The 20,265-nt window shown below is 41.9% G+C and overlaps 1 protein-coding gene across 1 annotated transcript in view; it reads left to right on the forward strand.

Annotated features, from left to right (window-relative positions):
• syne2a (spectrin repeat containing, nuclear envelope 2a) overlaps positions 1-20,265 on the forward strand; it is a 100,961-nt gene that overhangs the window by 78,908 nt on the left and 1,788 nt on the right. The window contains exons 93-110 of the mRNA XM_030047854.1: positions 972-1,094; positions 2,119-2,274; positions 4,835-4,993; positions 6,331-6,497; positions 9,167-9,329; positions 9,649-9,839; positions 10,758-10,908; positions 11,467-11,649; positions 12,089-12,226; positions 13,177-13,368; positions 13,829-14,117; positions 16,353-16,495; positions 16,610-16,736; positions 17,188-17,390; positions 17,797-17,973; positions 18,691-18,819; positions 19,629-19,820; positions 20,071-20,183. Of these exons, the coding sequence (XP_029903714.1) occupies positions 972-1,094; positions 2,119-2,274; positions 4,835-4,993; positions 6,331-6,497; positions 9,167-9,329; positions 9,649-9,839; positions 10,758-10,908; positions 11,467-11,649; positions 12,089-12,226; positions 13,177-13,368; positions 13,829-14,117; positions 16,353-16,495; positions 16,610-16,736; positions 17,188-17,390; positions 17,797-17,973; positions 18,691-18,819; positions 19,629-19,820; positions 20,071-20,183 (2,996 nt within the window). The remainder of the gene's footprint in view (positions 1-971; positions 1,095-2,118; positions 2,275-4,834; positions 4,994-6,330; positions 6,498-9,166; positions 9,330-9,648; positions 9,840-10,757; positions 10,909-11,466; positions 11,650-12,088; positions 12,227-13,176; positions 13,369-13,828; positions 14,118-16,352; positions 16,496-16,609; positions 16,737-17,187; positions 17,391-17,796; positions 17,974-18,690; positions 18,820-19,628; positions 19,821-20,070; positions 20,184-20,265) is intronic.

A 20,265-nucleotide genomic window follows, 5' to 3' on the forward strand; every position in this document is an offset into this window, starting at 1 on the left:
AATTACAACGTGTAAGCGTACTGGTCTGCCAAAGGGTCAGGGCAAGTTGTGTTAACCCCTTACAGCCAAACAGGGCACTCCCAGGAAGTGGAAAATCCCTGTGTGGCAACAAGTCAAATGAAGGCTATGATCACAGAAAGGGGGTGTTTATGGCCAAAGCAGAACTGACAGCAAGCCAACACAATGGTCCAGGGGTAAACTGAAACTCTGGAGAAAGTGAATTGTTTTCTGTAGCCTTGTTCCATTTTGAATTTGAAATTATCAAACTTAGAACTAGAATTGTAATTACACTTGCAATACAATAATACTAAAAATAAAATGACATACTTTTCAGTGTTAAACTTATAACATTTTGCAGCCAATTATACATCTTCACATAAATCTTTTAGTGCTTAAATAAGCATGGCATCTTTGAATGGTTTACACATAGAATGCATCTGAAGAATGAATGAATGAACTGTGATGGACTGGCCACCTGTCCAGAGTGTTCCCCTGACTTCTGCCCAATGAGCGCTGGGATATGCTCAAGCACCCCACACGACCCTTGTGGTTAAGTGATTAGGTGAATGAATGAATGAATGAATGAATGAATGAAGGCATACACACCAAGTCAAGTCAATCTTTATCAATGCAAAGGTAAATTCTGTTTGATCACAGCACAACGAAGTAACAACCGGTTTGTGGTTTGTGAAACACACAGTTCAGGGCAGCACCACTGGAATAGATTTAGTTTGTCCTGCTTGTCCACGAGCTCCACTATAGCTAAAGTTATTGACAGTTGATCAGGGAGGAAAAACAAACAAAAAAAAAAACGACATGTTAAATAAAATCATAGTAGCACAGTTACTGTAGTGCTACCATAAATACTGTGGTGGTTCACAACCCAAATCATGTGTCAAATGTTTGTTAGGCACAAACTCCTGAGATCTCCTCATATCTGTGTTTTATTTTTTATTTCATTATTTTTTTAGAAGTGGTCTCAGTGTCAGGATGGGATAACCAACAGAATACACCACCTGGATGAACTGCAGAGCTGGCTGAAGCGACCGCTGCCTGACAGACTAGAGCAATCACAGGAAGAGACAGCCATTCAGGTAATTAGAACGTGGCTCTTGCTGCGCACTCGCTGTCATAAAAATCTGTATGACCACCACATTTGCATCCCACAGAAACAGAGAAAATAGTCCCTGCACTTCCAATACGGTGCATGATTTAATATTGAATGTAAATTTCACCACTCTACACAACACTGCCAGACTTTGCTGCATGTCATTTAAGTTTATTTACTATTTAGCTTTAGAGTTCTCATGTTTTTACTTTTGAGATAATACTAGTGAGCTGCTATTACTCAACAGAAGCCATTCCAAGGTGCACGGAGCCATTTACTGTACCTACTAGTAAAGAACAAGGGGGGTGATTAACTGGCCAGTCTCCCAAAAGCCGTGGACAAGCTCAGTACTTAAGCCCCCAAAATACATACATGTAGTCCAAGCCTCTAATGTTTGTATTTGTGTGTTATTTTCCTGAAAACCAACTACAACAGTATGAAAGTTAATCTATGGTGTAACTTATAGGAAAAAACTGCATCTTGATGTGATTTTGAAAAAGAATAGCTTCTCCTACAGCATCTGTAAGCTGCACAGGCACAATAAGCGAAGAATGATATTCTTACAGAGCTACTTTATTATTGTAGAAATTATTAAAAGTGAGTGAGACAATGTATACCCTTAAATTGTAAAAGAACAGCTGTCCAAGTCCTAATAAATTACCAAGAATTTACTTTTTGGGAGTAAACTTGATTTAGCGCTGAGGCAGAGGACTGACCAAAGTTCCCCCTGTCCCTCAACTCCCTCATCAGTAGCTGCCCCCATCACAAGAGATCGCCCCTATTATGAGTTTACCCCCCTTTCCCTTGTCCTTTACCCCCAGCTTTCACTCCCCTCCCCCTTTTTCTACCCCTCCTACCCTCCCCCTGTCCTGCCAGCAGCCCTTTAATCCGGTTGGTCAGAGAGAGAGCGAGAAAGAGGTAGAGAACAGGGTATATGCAGCCGGCGCAGGTTGCCTGACTGGTCAGTTGAGTGTGTGTGTGTGTATGTGTATGTGTGTGTGTTATTGCAGGAGAAGGAGGTCTCTCTGGAGTGTTTGGCCAGTGGACTAAGGGAGATGGCCACCATGAAGATGGACTTGTCCCAGTATGTAGCAGCGGGGGATTCGGCTCTGCTGGAGCAGCAGCTGGAGCAACTCCACTGCCAATGGGAAGAGCTCTGCATGAAGGTGAGAAAGAAGAGGGGGAAAGAGAGAAAGACTACAGAATGAAAGAAAGAGAGAGAGATGATTAGAGTTAAAGTAGATGGTGCAGGTGGAGAAAGAGAGAGCAAGAAAGAGAGGGAGAGAGGGAAAGAGGTAGTGAAGGAGGGAAAAGTTGCTACCAGCGGTGCCGTGGCTATGACAAGCAGCACAAAGGCTCCTGCACCACTGGGACTGAATGCACACACAGGCACACACACACACACACACACACACACACACACACACACACACACACACACACACATAAACACTCAGAGAAAAGGTAACTAGAATTGTCTGGTTCATTGAGAGAAAACTTAAGCATGAGCAACTTCTACCGCAAAAGTACAAAGCAAGGATATTTTTGAGTGACGTGCACGCTGTGTGGGAGGGGTTCCGTTTTGGTTGTCAGAATGTGTTTTTCAGGAAACAGCAGTGTTTGTCCTGTTAAATGCTCCCAATGATGGTACCAAGAAAACTGGCTTTTCCATGAAATGTTTTGAAGTATTTTAGGTCCTGAGTTATACTCGAATGCAGGCAACTCTCTCAACTCAGCTGCATTATTTGTAAAGTAGCTCTCTGCGCACAGGCTGAAATTCCTACAGTTAAGTCCTTGGGCTTAAACACAAACACAAACACACACTTGTTCTTGGGAAACCGACGGTTATGATATTTTTGTGACGTTTTTGTCTGTGAGAAGGTCTTGTGACCATTTATGCTCATGTTAGCTGGACCCTCAGTTCAGCTGATTGCCTGCACCTGCTCCTGTTTTGGCAGGGGTTCCTGTGACTCACAGACGCACAAGATCTCTGAGTCAGTATCAACATAGTGATATTATCTAGAATTACTAATATTTTAACAACTGAATTGCAGGCATGTGACCCAAAATATCTTGGGCAGTGTTCACAGAGGCATTTCAAAGAGGGTATCTAACAGATTCCACTTTTTTTTTGTCTCAAGCTTTGAGTACAGCTGTCTGTCTTCTCAGATTTTCTGTGGAGTTTCTGTAGGTGGCGCTCCTCTCTTTGTCTGTTTATCCATGGTGGCTGTCACTGCTCACTATGAAGTTCTTCCTATATTTAGTAAAAAACGTAAAATGCATCACTTGCTCTGTACCAGAGGATTTTTCCCAGAAAAGAGCCTCTAAATGTGTTTAGAGTGTTTAGAACAGTAAATCTAAAAGCTTCCCTGAACTGAACATAGACTGAATGTGTTACATCAACGGGCAATGGAACATAACAAAATGGACTTATATATATGCAAAAAAACATTTTTTTCTTGCACTGTGGAATTGGTAGGGAAAAAAAATCCAGTGGTTTGAACAAGCAGTAGACTAATAATGCACTACTTTAGAGAAGTAAGAGAAACATGAGATTTTTGTGCTCTGTTCAGTCCTGACATGGCCAGGGGCTATGAATCTGAGCCACAACAGTTTCCTCAGCATAGCTAACAGGTTGTAGGTGGGGGAAGCCGGTGGAATGGGTCCGATGAACAGATGGCTTGGCTGGGCTAAAGGGATTCAGGGGACAGGCTCTATTGTTGTGGAGCAAGCACCATTGCTCACAGGGTGACAGCAGCTCACAATGCAACCTAAATACTGCCGAGTCCAAAAGGCCCAGTGGCGTTACATTAAAACCAGATCGGGCTCATGAAAAACAAATAAATGCCACTGAACAGTAAAATATGGCTGCCCCAAACAAGCCTTGTCGGCCCGTTAAGCTCTTTGACCTCAAAAAGATCAACAGCCCCCTCCTTAACTGTGTAATGGGGCGTTATCATGGCATTAAGCTGTCATTAGGAAAATAGACCCTGTTAATTTCATCAGGACAGACAGTCTCTCTTGTGGGTTTCTCTCAATTTATTTGATTAGAGGGACTCTCAGAGATTAATGGCCCCTGCTACTTGAGTGTGATGAGAATACATTAAAATTTCACTTTAATTGATTGCATTGTATTCACTTAAATACCATAATATCACTTGTATTCACATACATGTTTATGTTTAAGGATATAAAATGAGATATGACTATGATATGAGTATTTTTTTCTATAATTTGTCTCATAATGAAATTTAACTAAAACATGATTTATCAGTCTTTATAACAGTGAGTATCACAAAAAAAATTCTGGACTATACCCTGGTGTGTAATGTTTACCAGACATTTAAAATGAATCTTAGGTTTTAATACATTAATCTTCCTTAAACTCACAAAAAAAGGTTTGTAACACATGAGGGTCCCATCCGCTACTTTAAACTCGGCAGAACCGCCCCATTTAGCCAAATGAAACTCGAGTTTTAGGCTAGACTCACTGCCATAACATGGTTTGCCTCTCCTGTCTCTTTGGCATCTCTTGTTATAAAATAATTTGTCTGGCTGTGTTATTAAGTGTAAGCAGCATGCTGTGTGTGTCACCACATCAAGTTATTTAAAACGTATGGCCACTGAAGGCCAATAATTCAAACAGCTGCTTGTCACTGCCATGTGACACTGCCACTGTTCCAAGTTGCCTGCCACTTCAGTATTTGGTACTCTGGTTGTGCCCAGGTGTCCTTACGCAGGCAGGAAATCGCTGACCGCCTCAATGCCTGGACCATCTTCAATGACAAGAACAAGGAGCTGTGTGATTGGCTGGCTCAGATGGAAAACAAGGTGTGCCATAGCGGAGATCTTAGCATCGAGGAGATGGTGGAGAAGCTGAAGAAGGTAAGAGAGCCCTATGGAGAACACATTGTTGTTGGGAGTGTTGTTAGCGAATTATACAGAACAATCGTGGCCATTTTTTGCTATGGAGGAAACATATTTGTTGACCTTTTAAGATACAGCACATAAAACATATCTGGTCAGTGTTCTTTTACCCTTATTCTGACTCATAAGTCCTCATGCTTAGTCACTGTTGTACATTAAACAGTAATTAACTTCTCCCCATGTTCAATGTATCTGTTTTGAGCACATTACACACTATTAGGTTTCTGCAAGAAACACAGTTTTGATCACTAGTCTCACCAGTGATGTAGCACATTCTATGCATTGCAACACAACAAACTGGGACATAAATAACACCTGTGTACGCATGTTATTCATCCATACATGGCATGCATTATACTATGTATGACATAATGTTGGCCTGGAATGGAATGGTTGCCTGGTCTTTGTTCTTACACAACAGTTGTCCTTTCATTGACAGAGAGCCTTTTGTATTTTTCCATCTCATCATGAATCATGCTCATTTTTTGCTCAAGCTAATAATTGGTTTGGACATTGCATAATCATTGCTCTTCTCTGTGAGATGAGATGCAATGAGAGAATTTGAGGCACTTGATAATTCTGTAGCTTCCATTATTTGGATACCTCAGCTTCTTGCTTTTAAAAACACATCTTGGAGCAGCAACCACTTACTTTAAAGCAACAAAAGCAAACAGTTTCCTGGCTGAAGTGAGGCATGTGTGGAGTGAGCCACTGAAAAGTGAAGAGGGAGTGTGTCTTTGAGACACAAGTGTTCTTCACTCTAAATGGGAATGCTCAATATTGTGTTTTTGTTATTGGGTATTTAAAGCTGCAATAGATAGGATTTTTATGCAAAAATGCATCAGATTTATCTGCCTAAATCACAAAGAAAGACTGTCACAGTGAAAAATGTGCAGTCACAACTAATTGAAATGCCATAGATTCATGCCTAAATGAAATTTGGGTGTAAAGCATGACACACTGGTAGGGTTGGTAGACATGAATGTGATGTATGCAGCTTACGAGCAAATTATCTAGCATTTCTGGGTGTTGAACTTGTTGAACACATTTAACAAACATTTACCACCTACCATTTGGTTACCATTACAGTACCATTACCATTACAGTACATACCAAGTTGCCTAGTACAGCTTTAATGTTTCCATAGTACGTAGCAACAATGCATGCAAGAATCCGCAAAGTCTGATTTTAAATGCCATCAATGTTGCATTCATGCTTAAATCATTGTGAGGTTTTCCTGCTTCTCAAATGGCATATGAAGCAGCACAGACTCAGTAGTATTGTTTCCCCCACAGGACTGCATGGAAGAAATCAACTTGTTCAGTGAGAATAAAAGCCACTTGAAGCAGCTAGGAGAGCAACTACTGTTAGCCAGTGACCAGGCCAAGCAGACTCAGGTCCACGGTTCGCTGCAGGAGGTCAGCCAGCGCTGGCACAACCTCTTCCAACACATCGAAGCCAGGTGAGTGGAGCTACAGCTCTCTGAGCAGCTGGACCTTTAATGGGAGGTTGGTGGCATGCATACATATGACTGGGGCTAAGGTATTCAGTAAAGAATGTATGTTCCTCTTCTTTATGCATGTTGTATTTCAGATAATATGGTGTATAATACTGAAAAATGATAATGAGGATGATGATAATAATAATAATAATAATAATAATATTAACAGACAGCCTATGTAAGTACATATGCATGTGTGTGCGCTAACACAGTGTTTCTCATTACCAGGCACTTAATTGCCCCCATTAGCAACCACCTACACAAGCACCTTTTACAGAAGTCATTAAAAATCATCAGCAAGGGGTGAAAGGCTTTAAGTGGGAACCAGTAATTAAACAGTAACACTGATTATGTATTCCATCCTCCTGCTGTTGCGTTTGCCTTGCTCTGCAGCTGTCCTGTATGAATACATGGCTTTTAATGTAAAGACTCTAGGTTAAGCCACCATGATGATATAGTGTTACTGTGCCGACCCCCCTCAGACAGATGGACAGTCCCAAAAAAAAAAAAGTCGTGGCTGTCTTAAAGTCTGGGACAGTAGCATATGGCCCTATGTCCCCACTGATCCCTCCATTTTCAGTCTGTCAGGGTGGGATGACCCGCATGGGAGGGGAGGGTTAGTGTGGGTGGGGTAGGGAGGGGTCTGTCGGCATGCATTAAATCAGTGCTTCTTAAAGTGACGTCCTTGAGGCAGTTCCAGGGACTTTAGAGGTGTAGCTGCAAAACCTGTAACTCAGTGGGTTGACTGGTTGCCAGAACCCTTTGTGAGTCGATTACTTATAAGCCCCTCATGACTTACTTATAAACGGGGTAGTGTGAACTGAAATAAACCAAATAAAAAAAATGAAACAAAGTAGGTTTTTCCACCGTGGGTCTGACCAAAGAAAAGCAATGGCTTGTTAGCCATATTGTAGTCCCCACCCCATCCCACCCCCTATGAATGTCACCACCACCACAGCCCACCCTCAGACCATCACCCACCTCCATGAAGGCCCCGCACCATCTGACAGCGTCTCACAATCTGTGGCCCAGACAGAGTAAACATCACTCCAACTGGCTCTGTAATCACATGCACTCAGTCCCACCACTTTTTATATTATAGCAGTTCTCCAATCAGCATGGTGAGAGAGGGAGTGGGATCGTTCTCATGGTGGAGAGCTAAGCACACACTAGAAAAAAGTTGTTCTCTCTGAAATAGATGTGTTGTGTGATAAAGTACACTAATAATTAAGTCAAGATGTAATTAGGTTAAAGTAAAACTAATTCTAAAAAATAATCAAAAAAGTACAACCAAGTACACAATACAGTGTAAGAGTGGATGTAATTTCTAGGCCTAGTGATTTCTGTAATCACTAGGCCTTTACCGAGCTGAGTATCCAAGCAACTTTAAGCCCTCCTGTGGCCAGCTGGACTTTAACTTTGTCCTGCAACCACATATCCTGACTTATCCTCCAGCTCTTTTCTCCTCCTTTTTCTCCATCCATTCTCCTCCTGTCCCTTCGCTCAACAGGGACCCCTGACCAGGCTTTGTGTCTTTGTCGGGGCTCCACATGTAGCTACTAGGCTTTGTTAGACTGTCAGAGGTGGGGAGGGAGGGGGGATGGACAGAGAGAGGATGTGGTTAAGTAGCATGGTTATGTCTGCAGAGGGGGATGCATGTTTTCTGGAGGGGGATTATACTGTATGTCTTGCCTGCTGCTGAATTACACAGCCACACACAGAAACCATTGTATTTCTATGCTTAAGGTGACCTTCCACTGACTACTAATCCTGAAACTGAAACTTCATTTCCTAAACCTGAATCCCTAATCTAAACCTAATCCTAAATCTAATCCTAACCCGAAATCTACCTCTTGTGGAAGTGAGCGCCGGCCAAAATAAGGTCACCTCGCCAAACTATCCTCATTTTGAAAATCTAAAACTACAAAGTGGTTCTCAAAAGGATCAAAGTACAAGAACATAAACTGAGCATACACACATGCACTTCATATACCGCATGTGTAGCACTGCTTAGTCCCCCTTCATACTTTTTCTAATCCATTCCTCTCACTCACAGCTGTTTTTACCTCTTATTGTTTAGTGGAGAGCTTCTCCCTCTCGGTCCTGACAGCCCTGTTGGACCTTTACAGGAGAGGAAGGATCAAATGGGGAAATTAACTCAAACTCCCAAATGAGGCACACTCCAGGCTTTCAAGAGCTTCAAAAGAGCGCTTTCTATGTCCCCAGCGTTGCTATGACGCCGGTCGGGGTGGCTCCTGTGTGTGTGTGTGTGTGTGTTCACGAGGGGGTCAGTTGCCATGGTGACTTTGGAAGCTCTAGTATGAGACACCTGGTAGAGTTGCACAGAGTTGTACTAGTGTTGTTTGGTTGAGTATGTATGACATCTTTTTGTCTCTTTTGTCTCTTTTGTTCCAGACATTTGAGCTTCCTTCTTTCTTTCTTTAGAAAATTAGTGAAGAAAATAGGATGTAAACTTAGGGGAAAAGCAACATATGCATAATATATATAGAACTGTACTGTATGGAGTGTGGGTTACTTACATGTACCTGTATGGTCTTACAAGCAGTTGTTACTCAGACTTACAGAGGTTTCTGTCAGTCTCTATTACTTATTTAAATATGAATTACTAGGGTGAAGAAGCTGAAGGAGACCCTGGTGACGGTGCAGCAGCTAGATAAGAACATGAGCAATCTGCGCTCATGGCTCTCCCGCATGGAGGCCGAGCTCTCCAGACCCATCACCTACAGCGTCTGTCACCACCAGGAGATCCAGAGGAGGTTGGCTGAGCAGCAGGTAGGGAGGAGAGCACCCACCTCTCCATCGGCAGCTCAGTTTCTTTGTCAGATGTTGCCTCTCTTTCCTTCTGTTGTTTGATACTTTTGTCCTTCTTCATTTGTTTCTTTGTTTTTCATTCTTTCTCTCAGTGTCCCTCCCTCTCTTCCTTTGTCTCTTTTTGTGCATCTATTTAGATTAATTATTCATATCGGTCTGTCCTTTGCTTGCGTGTGCGTGTGTATGCTTGTGTATTTTTCTCCTGCTGTGAGTGGCCATGCCCTTGTGTCTGTGGACTGAGGCAATGCCTGTCTTCATGTCTGTCCATGTGTCTGTTCAGGAGCTGCAGAGGGACATTGAGCAGCATACGGAGGGCGTGGCGTCTGTGCTCAGCCTGTGCGATGTTCTGCTGCGGGACGAAGATGCTGCGGGCGGGACCGAGGCCGAGAGCGACTCCCTGCAGGAAACCAGCCGCAGCCTGGACCAGCGCTGGAGGACCATCTGTGCCATGGCTCTGGACAGGAGGCTCAGGCAAGAGGCTGAAACACACACACACGCACACACACACACACACACACACAGACGAAGTTTGTTCGGAAGTTCGGAATCTATTTGTTTGCATGGACTGCTGTGATACAGAGAGCAGGCTGCATTACATGGCTTTGTTGAATAACTCATTCTGGCCAATAAGTGGCTCTGTTTCTTGATTCACTTTAAAGGGATCTGTTTTCTGGAAAACAGGCTGCTGATCCACTTCTGATCATATCATTTTGCAGTCAAGTCATGTGGTCTGTTTTGTTTTCTATTCAAGTTAACTGATGACATTTCATGCCAAAAACTATTTACATCTTTGTTATGTGACTAAACCCTTGGTTAATCAAAGTTAGAAACATGGAGGATTTATCCATCACAAAATTTTTGATGACTGGTTTTGAAGCTGAATAATAACTTTTTTAACTTCCATACAGTTGTGCTATCCAGCCATTTCTCTACAGTTCTACTGATTGCAAGTTCTATAACATGAGGGTTTATTTCCATTCCCAGTTACCACTATCAACAAAGAGTAGTTATGTGAATTTATCAGAAAATCCTGATATATCCATTGTGCTTAATACCAAACCTGCATGCTGTCTTTATGATCAGAGTCAGGCCTGGACTTGGGTCTCATTTATATCTTATGTGTTGACATCTAATCACCTGTTTTGACTCCAACTTGTCTTAGTTGTGGCCGCTGTAGTGAAAAATGCTGTAGTGAAAAATGAAATGGGTAAAATAATTGCTATACATATATATATGTATATATAATCTCCTGCAACCTTGCAGCTCAATTTAGTAAGGCCGGGTAAAGTTTTAATGCTAAAAACAGTGGTTTGCAGGTGTAGCCTTTCTTCAAGTTACAGAATAATATGCAAAGTACACAATAAATATACTTGCCTTGACGATTTGTAGGATTGAGGAGACTTGGAGACTATGGTGCAAGTTCCTCGATGACTACTCACGGTTTGAGGATTGGCTCAAGATGGCCGAGCGTACCGCTGCCAACCCCAACTCTGCAGATGTCCTTTACACTGTTGCCAAGGAGGAGCTCAAGAAATTTGAGGTCAGTTGTGGGTTTATCAGAACTAGAAATGGAGTAAGATATAAAATGGTTTTCATTTATGTTAATCAAGGTTGTTGTCAACACAGAATAAAATTCAAATTCTGCTACTAATTTGATTTCTAAGGTTAGTTTGGGATCAATAAAGTAAATCTATCTATCTATCTATCTATCTATCTATCTATCTGTCTATCTATAACATTGTTGAATATGATTGAAATTACAAATTCATGAGGATGGGAAATTTTTACCAACACCTAAAATCTTTATGTCCCTTAGATCCTCTGATCAGGTTTCTTTCTCTACAGTCTAGATTAATAGTGATTGTGCACCTGATACTGCAGAGCCTGAACTGTGGAAAAAACTTTTTTTTAAAATACGAAGTCAGCAGAATCTATTGCCATACAATAAGAAAACCAAACTGTAAATACAAAGTTAGATTTAACTATAGATAGAAATATGATGTGAAAAAAATGCAATTGTTAAAAACGACTGTTTGTTATGTCTTTACTTAATTCCAAATTCATGTTTCATTTCCTCACCCCTCTCTCTTCCCCTCAGGGATTCCAGAGGCAGGTTCATGAGCGGCTGACCCAGCTGGAACTGGTCAATAACCAGTACCGCCGTCTGGCCAGGGAGAACCGCACTGATCGTGCCAGCCAGCTCAAAGCCATGGTCCATGAAGGCAACCGCCGCTGGGACACCCTGCACCGCAGAGTGGCAGCCATCCTGCGTAGACTCAAGGTGCAGTACGGGACAGACGTCACTTAATTCACAGTGATGTAAAACTGTCTCTCTTATTCCAGCGCAGTCCACTTTTTGATAAGTTCATTCCTAAATTGGTTGATACAGCAACAAAATGGACTACCAGACCTGCCTCAGTTAAAATAGAATTACATTGGAGTGTTATGTAAAAATGGCATTTTTATAAGAGAAATGTCTCGCTTATTATGTGAAACTGACAATCATTTCTGAATGTCATTTCAAAGTTTTTGACAGTTGATCTAGAATATCAACTTTATGTTCGGTGTTTTTTCCAGGGCCTCAAGAAATTCTTTGTTATATCTCACGCTCCTGTCGTTCTTTACCTGCCTTTCAGTGCCTCTTTTTTCTGAATACATATATATATGCATATAGATAGATAGATAGATTTATCTCATCATTTTGTTCACCTTTCTCTCAGTATTTTACTGGCCAGAGGGAGGACTTTGAAGGCACCAGGGAGAGCATGGTGGTGTGGCTGACAGAGCTGGACCTGCAGCTCACCAACGTCGAACACTTTTCAGAAAGTGATGTTCACCACAAGATACAGCAGCTCAATGTGAGGACACACACACAAACACACACACACATTCACTTACACTTCTTTTTTTTAAAGATTATTTTTTTTGGCATTTCTATTATTTGATAGTCACACTACAGTGCAGTGCATGAGTAAAGGCATGCACTTCAGTTAATCTTTTTTTTTTTTTTTTTTTTTTTTTTTGGAGCCTTCACCATTTGAAAACTGCACAAATACTGAAAGTAGCTTGATGATGAGTTCATCCCCAGTTTGGATAACAGTTTCATGCACACATGATTAAACATTCATGACTGAAATGTTGTGGGCTTTCAGCAGAAACTAGAGAAGAGCCAGGTAATGAGACCCATTTGCAGTGACCTCCAAGTAATGTGTAACTGTGTAAACTAGACATAACCACCACAGTTTATCGCAACTACCAGTATAAACAAGGAATCAGTTAATTGTTCAAAACCACATTATTATATAATAATTATATAAGTTGTTCACCTTAAAAATTGCTGTCCTCTCATAACTAACATAAGTTTAGATAGATAGTCCAGACATTGCACAGAGACAATAGTAGACTACACAAAATATACCTCTTGACTCTAAGAGAAATATATGTCTTTAGAAAAATGAAACAGAAGTAACTACTTGATACTCCTTGAATAACAAATGTGGGTGGTGTAACTGTGTTATGAATATAGCTGAATTTCATCTCATAAGGATTAATGTCAGCCTTGAAGCATGGATCAAGTCCTTCCTTAAGTTAAAAAGTAAATTAGGTTTAAATGGATGGAACCCCTCAATAATTTTGAAACCTTTTATGCAATATGTTTTACTAAAAGTTCACTTACTGCTTACAGATACTCTCATTAATGTTCATCCACTCACAATGTAAGTCAGCTGTCTCCCTTTTATGAAAACCAGCATCTTTCTGTTTCATGACACTCTCTTCGTTTGTCCCACCTACCATCCTGTCCCTGCAGAGCTTTCAGGAGATGATCACCGTGAACACGGAGCGCATCGACGGGCTCATAGTGTTTGGGGAGGGTCTGATCCAGAAGAGCTCACCACAGGACGCTGCGCTGATAGAAGAGGAGCTGGAGGAGCTCCACTCGTACTGCCAGGAGGTCTTCAGCAGACTCGTCCGCTTCCACCAGCGCCTCAGCCAACCACCAGTGAGCTCCGACACATACATGTTTATCTTAGAGCCAAACAAAAAAAACAATCGATTGTCAAGTTGAACAGAAGTACAACACTACGAAACATGATCTACTTTTGAGTTTTACCTCTGACAAAAAGAGTGCCATTGATTTAGAGCGTGGAGTTAACACTTAGTATTATCGTCTCAAACAACTCCTTTATACTTCAGGTTAATACCCCAAAAATATGCTTTCATGTTTCTGAACTTTTACTTCAACCTTCACCACTACTTAAAATATGTTTCATGTAAATAAATATATCTATTTTGCTTCTCTATCACAGACTGACATAACATAATGGTCAATGTATGGCCAGTTCATGAGCATTTAGTGCCAAAGATGTTACCAAAATAGTAACACCACTTTTTTCATCTAAACTTTATCCTGAGCTTAAAATTATTTTAACCTAATCTCTTATCTTATTTCTTTGCCCCAGACGATCAAGGAAGAACCGGAGCTGTCTGGCGCCAGCGTGTCCTTGGAGGAAAGCTTGGAGCTGATTTGCCGGCCGTGGCTGGGACGGAGTCCTGGAAGCCTGCCTGCCACACCCACCCACCTGCTGGCCTCTCCCCTGGAGCGCTCAGGGCGGGAGACGCCGGTGAGCGTGGACTCCCTGCCGCTGGAGTGGGACCACACTGGGGATGTGGGAGGTTCATCATCACATGAGGATGAGGAGGAGGAAGAGGAGCATGAAGAAGAGGGAACTTACTTCAGTGCACTGTCAGGTAGTTCTGCAGCACGCTGTTGTCGGCTTTCACAGCAAAACACTGGTTGTGTACTGACCTGCAGTACAGTGGATATCAAAACTGTACACACCCTGTCAAATGTCCTAGTTTGTGTTGTCTTTTGGCGCTCACACACCTGTGGGCTTAGACAACAAAGGTGTTTAAGTTTTCCATTTTCCATTCATTGTCAAAAGTTCAACAGTTAAAAAGACAATAGACAAAGACAATAGTCCATAGTTAGGTGTTAATCAATAACAATAAAAAAAGGCAAAGTGCAGATATTTCAGCAACATCAAGACAGTAAAAATCATGAAATATGATGTCTACTGTACACAAACACACACACAGTCCAGTCTCATCCTTTTCTCCTCCCAGAGGTGGAGATGACTGAGAGCCAGGAGGAGTTTGTGGAGGCCTCAGAGGCTGTAAGAGCCTCCTCACTGGGTAGGAACAGACTAAACGTATGCATGAATAACCCACCTTCAGCTCGTCATGACAAAATGAGTCTCCAGGGGCTGTAACTTGCGCAGAGGTCTTGCTTTGTTTGTGCTTGCTTTACTGCTGCTGCTACTCTGATGCTTCACATCAACAGGAATTCTTTGGAAGATCAGCATCTGCATCTTATGACTGCCTTAATAATGGCATATGGAGTTACACTGCAAAATGGCCAATTCATTTTACCACCATCCTCTCCTTTGTTATTTGAGTTCACTTCAATATCAGTTTGCTCTACTGGCATGACAGGAAATAGCCATATTCACTCCAGATAGATGACGAGTAGTAAGTAAACAAAATCAGTCACTGACAGTGTTATTATCAATGATGCATTCAATGCACATTCAGAAATACTTTCGGTTGCTCTGTTCAGTCAATTACTTTAACATTTTTTAATCTCTCCTTCTGCCAAATCATCATCAAATATTTCTCTGCCTTATTTCTTTTTTCACTCTTTGCTACAGTGCTTCTTTTGGTCTAGTCTATTCTGGATCCCATGCATTTATTCAAGTCCCTTCGTTCCACATCTTCTCTCTTATCTTCCTCCCTTCCTTCTTCTACACATCCCTCCTGTCATTTTTCCACCCTCATTCCAGTTTTTCCTCAGTGCTTTTTATACTCCTCTCTTCCTGGACTCCCCATCCTTCCTTGTGACCTTCCACACAACATTTTCACTCCTTCCTCTTCCTCCTCCACAGCTCCCGCCTCCCTCCTCACCCCTGGCAGCTGGCCAGGTATTGAGCAAAAGGGCATGGCATTTAAGGGTCCTGCCGACCACATTGCTTTTGCATTCACACATTCACATCTAGAGTATTTACACATTTCTGGCATTTGCACATGTATTTGCATTTACCTTCACACACGTGTACCACACATTGTATCATTTTAACATCAACAAATTATTACTGCAGTAATTTTGAAATGGTACACTAACTATAAACTACTGTAAATGAAACTATCATCAAGAAAATTAGCCTCTACCAGCACCTACACTGTATTTTACACTGTATCGCCAACTCAAATTTGGCAGGGAATCTGCTGTGTTGCTTTATGGCACAAAACCCGGAGAGGGTGATGTTCCTCCAGTACAAACTGAGCTTTCACAGATTCAGGCAAAGGTAGATGGTAGAAAGACTGAAAGGCTGATGGTAAAATCACTGTGTTTATCTTCTTCCGCAAAGCCATAGAAAGCAAACGCATGTGGATGGAGGCTACGGTGGGGAAGGATGGACAAGTAGCAACTCCCTCTTTGCAACAAAAAGCAACAGGGTTGATAGGACATGTGGCCTTACTTTTTAGAAACACTATAATTAACAGTCTAGTGGCCTGAGATAGAGGCTAATAATCATCACATTGACTATTTATCTGACAATGATGTACAGATGTTTAGATATGCTACATATAGCACCTTCAATATTCACTTCCTATGGTGGAGCTCCAATATGTTCTATCCACATTCCAGCTGTTGCTCTCCTTGGTCTCCTGGTCTTGGAGCCATAACCTCTCTCTTTTATGCTGTCCAACCACATAAATTATGACATTAAGGAAACACCACCCCATAGCTAACAAGTTCTTCCATTTTCAGGAGGGGTGATTTATGCTTGTGTGGCATCATTGCTTGTTTGCGCTTGGAGCTTGGTCTGCAGGGAAATGATATTGAAGTTTGGCAGCGTGTGATTTCTCATTGCTTTGTACACTGTACTTAGTGTGTGTGTGTGTGTGTGTGTGTGTGTGTTTCAGTTTCCAGCAGGTCCATGGCCACTCATGAGTCTCCAAGATGGCGATCAGCAGGAGACCCAGAAAGCGAACCGCTCCAGCTAGACACAGAAATCCCCACGGAGGCCCTGCCCACCCTCACCAGCACCCCTCTGAAGCAGGGCTATGTAAGTACGACGTCCCCCACAGGACACAAGGAGAACAACAACACTGAACTTACCTTGGCAGAGAGCGGGAGGCTGTTTCCAGCAGCTCTAACAGTGTGTGTGTTGTGTCTCCAGTTGCGTCTCATGTCTCAGTGCAGCGGCAGCATTGAGAACATCAAAAGAGTGTCACTGATCCTGGATGAGGAGGAGCAGCAGGAGGAGCTCGGTCTGACAGGACTGACAGCCACAGACAAACAGTCAGGTGAGGCTTGTAAACACCGAGGATGGCAGAAAAGATACAACGGTGGTATAAACTACCGGTAGAATATAAATAATTACATTACAAATGAAATGGTAACTCAACGGACGACTACAAAACTAGAATGCAGTAAGAAGAAATATAGAAATGAAAAGTATGTACAAAGTAGGAATTACATTGTATATGTTCACAAAATAACATCGCTAGAACATAGAGACCAGCAAAAATGCATGAAAATTAAGTAATTGAAAATATTAATATATGCAAAAATATGAATATACCTGTATGCTTTTGAAAACCAAGGTTCTGGTCCAAATTGACCAAATTATGGCAAAATTCAATGACCCATAACTGTATGAAAACTCAAGTTATGGTTGTACAAATGTCTTAAGTTTCATGATAACCAGTCCAAACAGACCTTTTTACAGTAATACATGTGCGTGCTTGTTCTCAGGGGTGATTGAGCGGTGGGAGCTCCTCCAGGCTCAGTCCAGGAGTGGACAGCAGGCTGGCCCTCGGGAGCCTCAGCAGCTCACGTCAGACCTCAGCGACATCACTTCCTGGCTGGAACATGTGGTCCCAGAACTAGAGCGCCTCCAGCAGTGTGACCAAGCAGTCAGCATTGAGGACATGTCAACTAGAGCCAAACAGCTCAAGGTAAAAGTTCAGACAAAAGAAAAATAAAAGTGTTAGTAGCATTGTCCTCAGTCACTGGTTAGATTATAACTTCACGGTGATATTAAATGTTTAATTTGAAGTTCATTTCCCTAAAATACTGTCACATGATGGCTGCTGTATGATGCTTTTGCACCAAAGAAGTACAGCTTTAGTGTTTCAACTGAAAAAACAAAAAGCACTTAATTTTTCACTAGAGTTGGATGCTACTTGATGATATAATACATAGAATGTAACATCTGCACAACTAAATGTAGCCACTGACCTTTCTGAGTCAAGCCAAATGTGAGATCTGTGTCAGCTCCATGATCATTTTCAGTGCATGTTGCCTGTACATACTGTGCATGTTGCATGAACACATAGATATTCATGAGAGTTGCTCTTACAGGAGATGCAGAAGATGTTTGCTCGCTACAAGTCGGTCATGCTGTCAGTCAATCTGGGTGCTCAGGAAGCCCCAGAACTTCAAGAGAGCCTGAGCAATATGAACCACGGCTGGAGCCGAGCAAGTACCAGCCTCCAGGAGTGTGAGAACAGCCTGAGGAAAACACTTATGCGCTGCCAGGTGAGATAGGATTTTAAAGGACAAGACAGCTTGAAGCAATAGAAAAGAGAAAAGAAGCTTCTAAGTTTGTTAAGTGCAGCCTTCTTTATTTATCTATACCTGATGTGAACACAAGAGTGAGGATCACACACCACAAGCATGCTGAGCATAGTGGCATCTCTTTGTCTCCTGTTTTGTAGTTTTCACAACTTGTTGTAGCAACCAGGGCGTTGTTCTCTCTTCGCCCTTTTTCTTGAGTAGAGAAAAAAAAACACTCATCACCTTTAAAATGCAGAGAAAACTGAATTGTTGAAAGCAGAGGAACAGGAAATCAATAACTGAAATAGAAGCAGTTGAGAAAGGCTGAGGCAAAGGGTGAAATTACAATACTTCATTATAAAATAACTCAAATGTCTTAAACCTCGTGCCAGTGGTTATTATCAGCATCTGTTGTGATTTTTCAAACTGAAATATTTCAGTTTTCTACTTTTCCTACATTTTGTTTTCTGTTTTCCTCCATTTTTAAAATCAGGCAAGGAAATAATGATTTACCAACGTATACTTAGAGTCTGTTGGCTCTCCTTTGGCCCCCAAAATCTGTTGGCCTTTCTAATACATTCAGAGAAAATGTAACAGAGGCTACCTTTAAGCATTGTTGTACTAGATAGAGAATGAGGTTATGATTGTTGGTATTACGTACAAATTTGAACAATGACCTTTAACCCCTTCACCCTGCAGGAGTTCCATGAGACACTGCACTCTCTGCTGCTGTGGCTGGCTCATGCCGAGAGCAGACGCTACGCCGTGGACATCAGCCACCCAGACACCCCGGTCAGAGCGCTGCGCCAGCACCGCAACACACTCACTGTACGTCCGACTGTGGAGTTTTTAGTCGTTTCCAGTTGTGAAAAAGAAATTGTACTTTAATGTGGCAATCTTAGATGACAGTAGTGATGTTTGAGGATTGAAGCTGCTGATAGTTGCTGGATATCATGTGCCATTACATCATATCATTAGATTTACCAATTTTATGCTGAAATGAATCGAGTTATATTGTTGTGAGACTGGAAAATCCTCTGAAATTGCATTTAGACCCAATATCTTCAACAGTAAGAGGAAGAAAACTGCATAATTTTCATTTCATTGCATGATAATATTAGCATAGCATTGGTATCAGCCGATATGGCTTTCAAATTAATATTGGAGTATTGCATATTGGCATAAAATCCAATATTGTCCATCCTTTAAAAATAAATATGACAACTACCTCAACTAAGGTTATGTAAAAACATAACCCAAGTTGAAGTATTTTTTTTTTCCAGTGAATATGTACATTTTGAAAAGCATTGTATTTGATGCCCAAATCTAGTAGGCATAATAAAATGTAAAAAAAAAATGCATATATTGTTATTGGCATCAGCAATTGGCCAAAAGAGTTGGAAAATATCAGCATATTGGATATCGGCAAAAAATCCAATATTGTGCATTGTGCAAATATTGGTCTAAACCCCCTAAACAGCTGAAAGCAACAGTAAAGTCACAAATCATAGGGAATTACATCTGCAATCATCATCACTGTCATCGCCTTTCTCTCAAGCTTGGCACACGTTGGATTTAAATCTGTCGTCAGGATACTAATTGTCACCTTCACCATGTCCACTCCTCTGTGTCTGCAGGGCCTTGAGGAGGAGCTGCAGGGCAGGCAGGCTCAGCTGGCCTCCCTGCAGGCTCTGTGGTCTCAGCTGCAGCCTGAGGAAGGGTCGGAGGAGAGCGGCGAGGCCCAGGAGAAGCTCCACGTGACGGGAAACAAACTGAAGCTGCTGTTGAGGCAGGTCGGCCAGGACCTCGGCACCCTGCAACAACGCCTGGTAACGTCATACTGTATCGTTTTGAAATTGTGGGGGCAATTTACATAATTTCCTTTTGAATACAAGCCATGAAATTTCTTGTGACTGGTGATCATTTTTGGTTGAAATTTTATTTCAGCATGAGACAAAGGATGCAAGAATTGTAAATTTTGGAAAGCTCAGGAAAGCGTTATTAGTAAATCCCAGGGATGTTGAATTGATTATGTGAGAAATGGTGACTTAGAATGAAAATTTTGTCCCTCTAATGCAGGCTGGTGAATCTGCGTCTTCAGCTTCCTCTGAAGGAGCCGATCAAGGCCAGAGTGCCTCTTTGTATTCCTCTCAGGGGGGAGCACGCTCACAGACAAGCCCTGGCACTAAAAGGTATGCACAAGTGTCAGTGCGTCCAATATGATACAAAACTAATGTGCTGTTTTAAACCAGCAGGGACTACACTCCCTCTTTC

This window comes from Myripristis murdjan, chromosome 24 (assembly GCF_902150065.1).
Source record: "Myripristis murdjan chromosome 24, fMyrMur1.1, whole genome shotgun sequence".
NCBI lineage: Eukaryota > Metazoa > Chordata > Actinopteri > Holocentriformes > Holocentridae > Myripristis > Myripristis murdjan.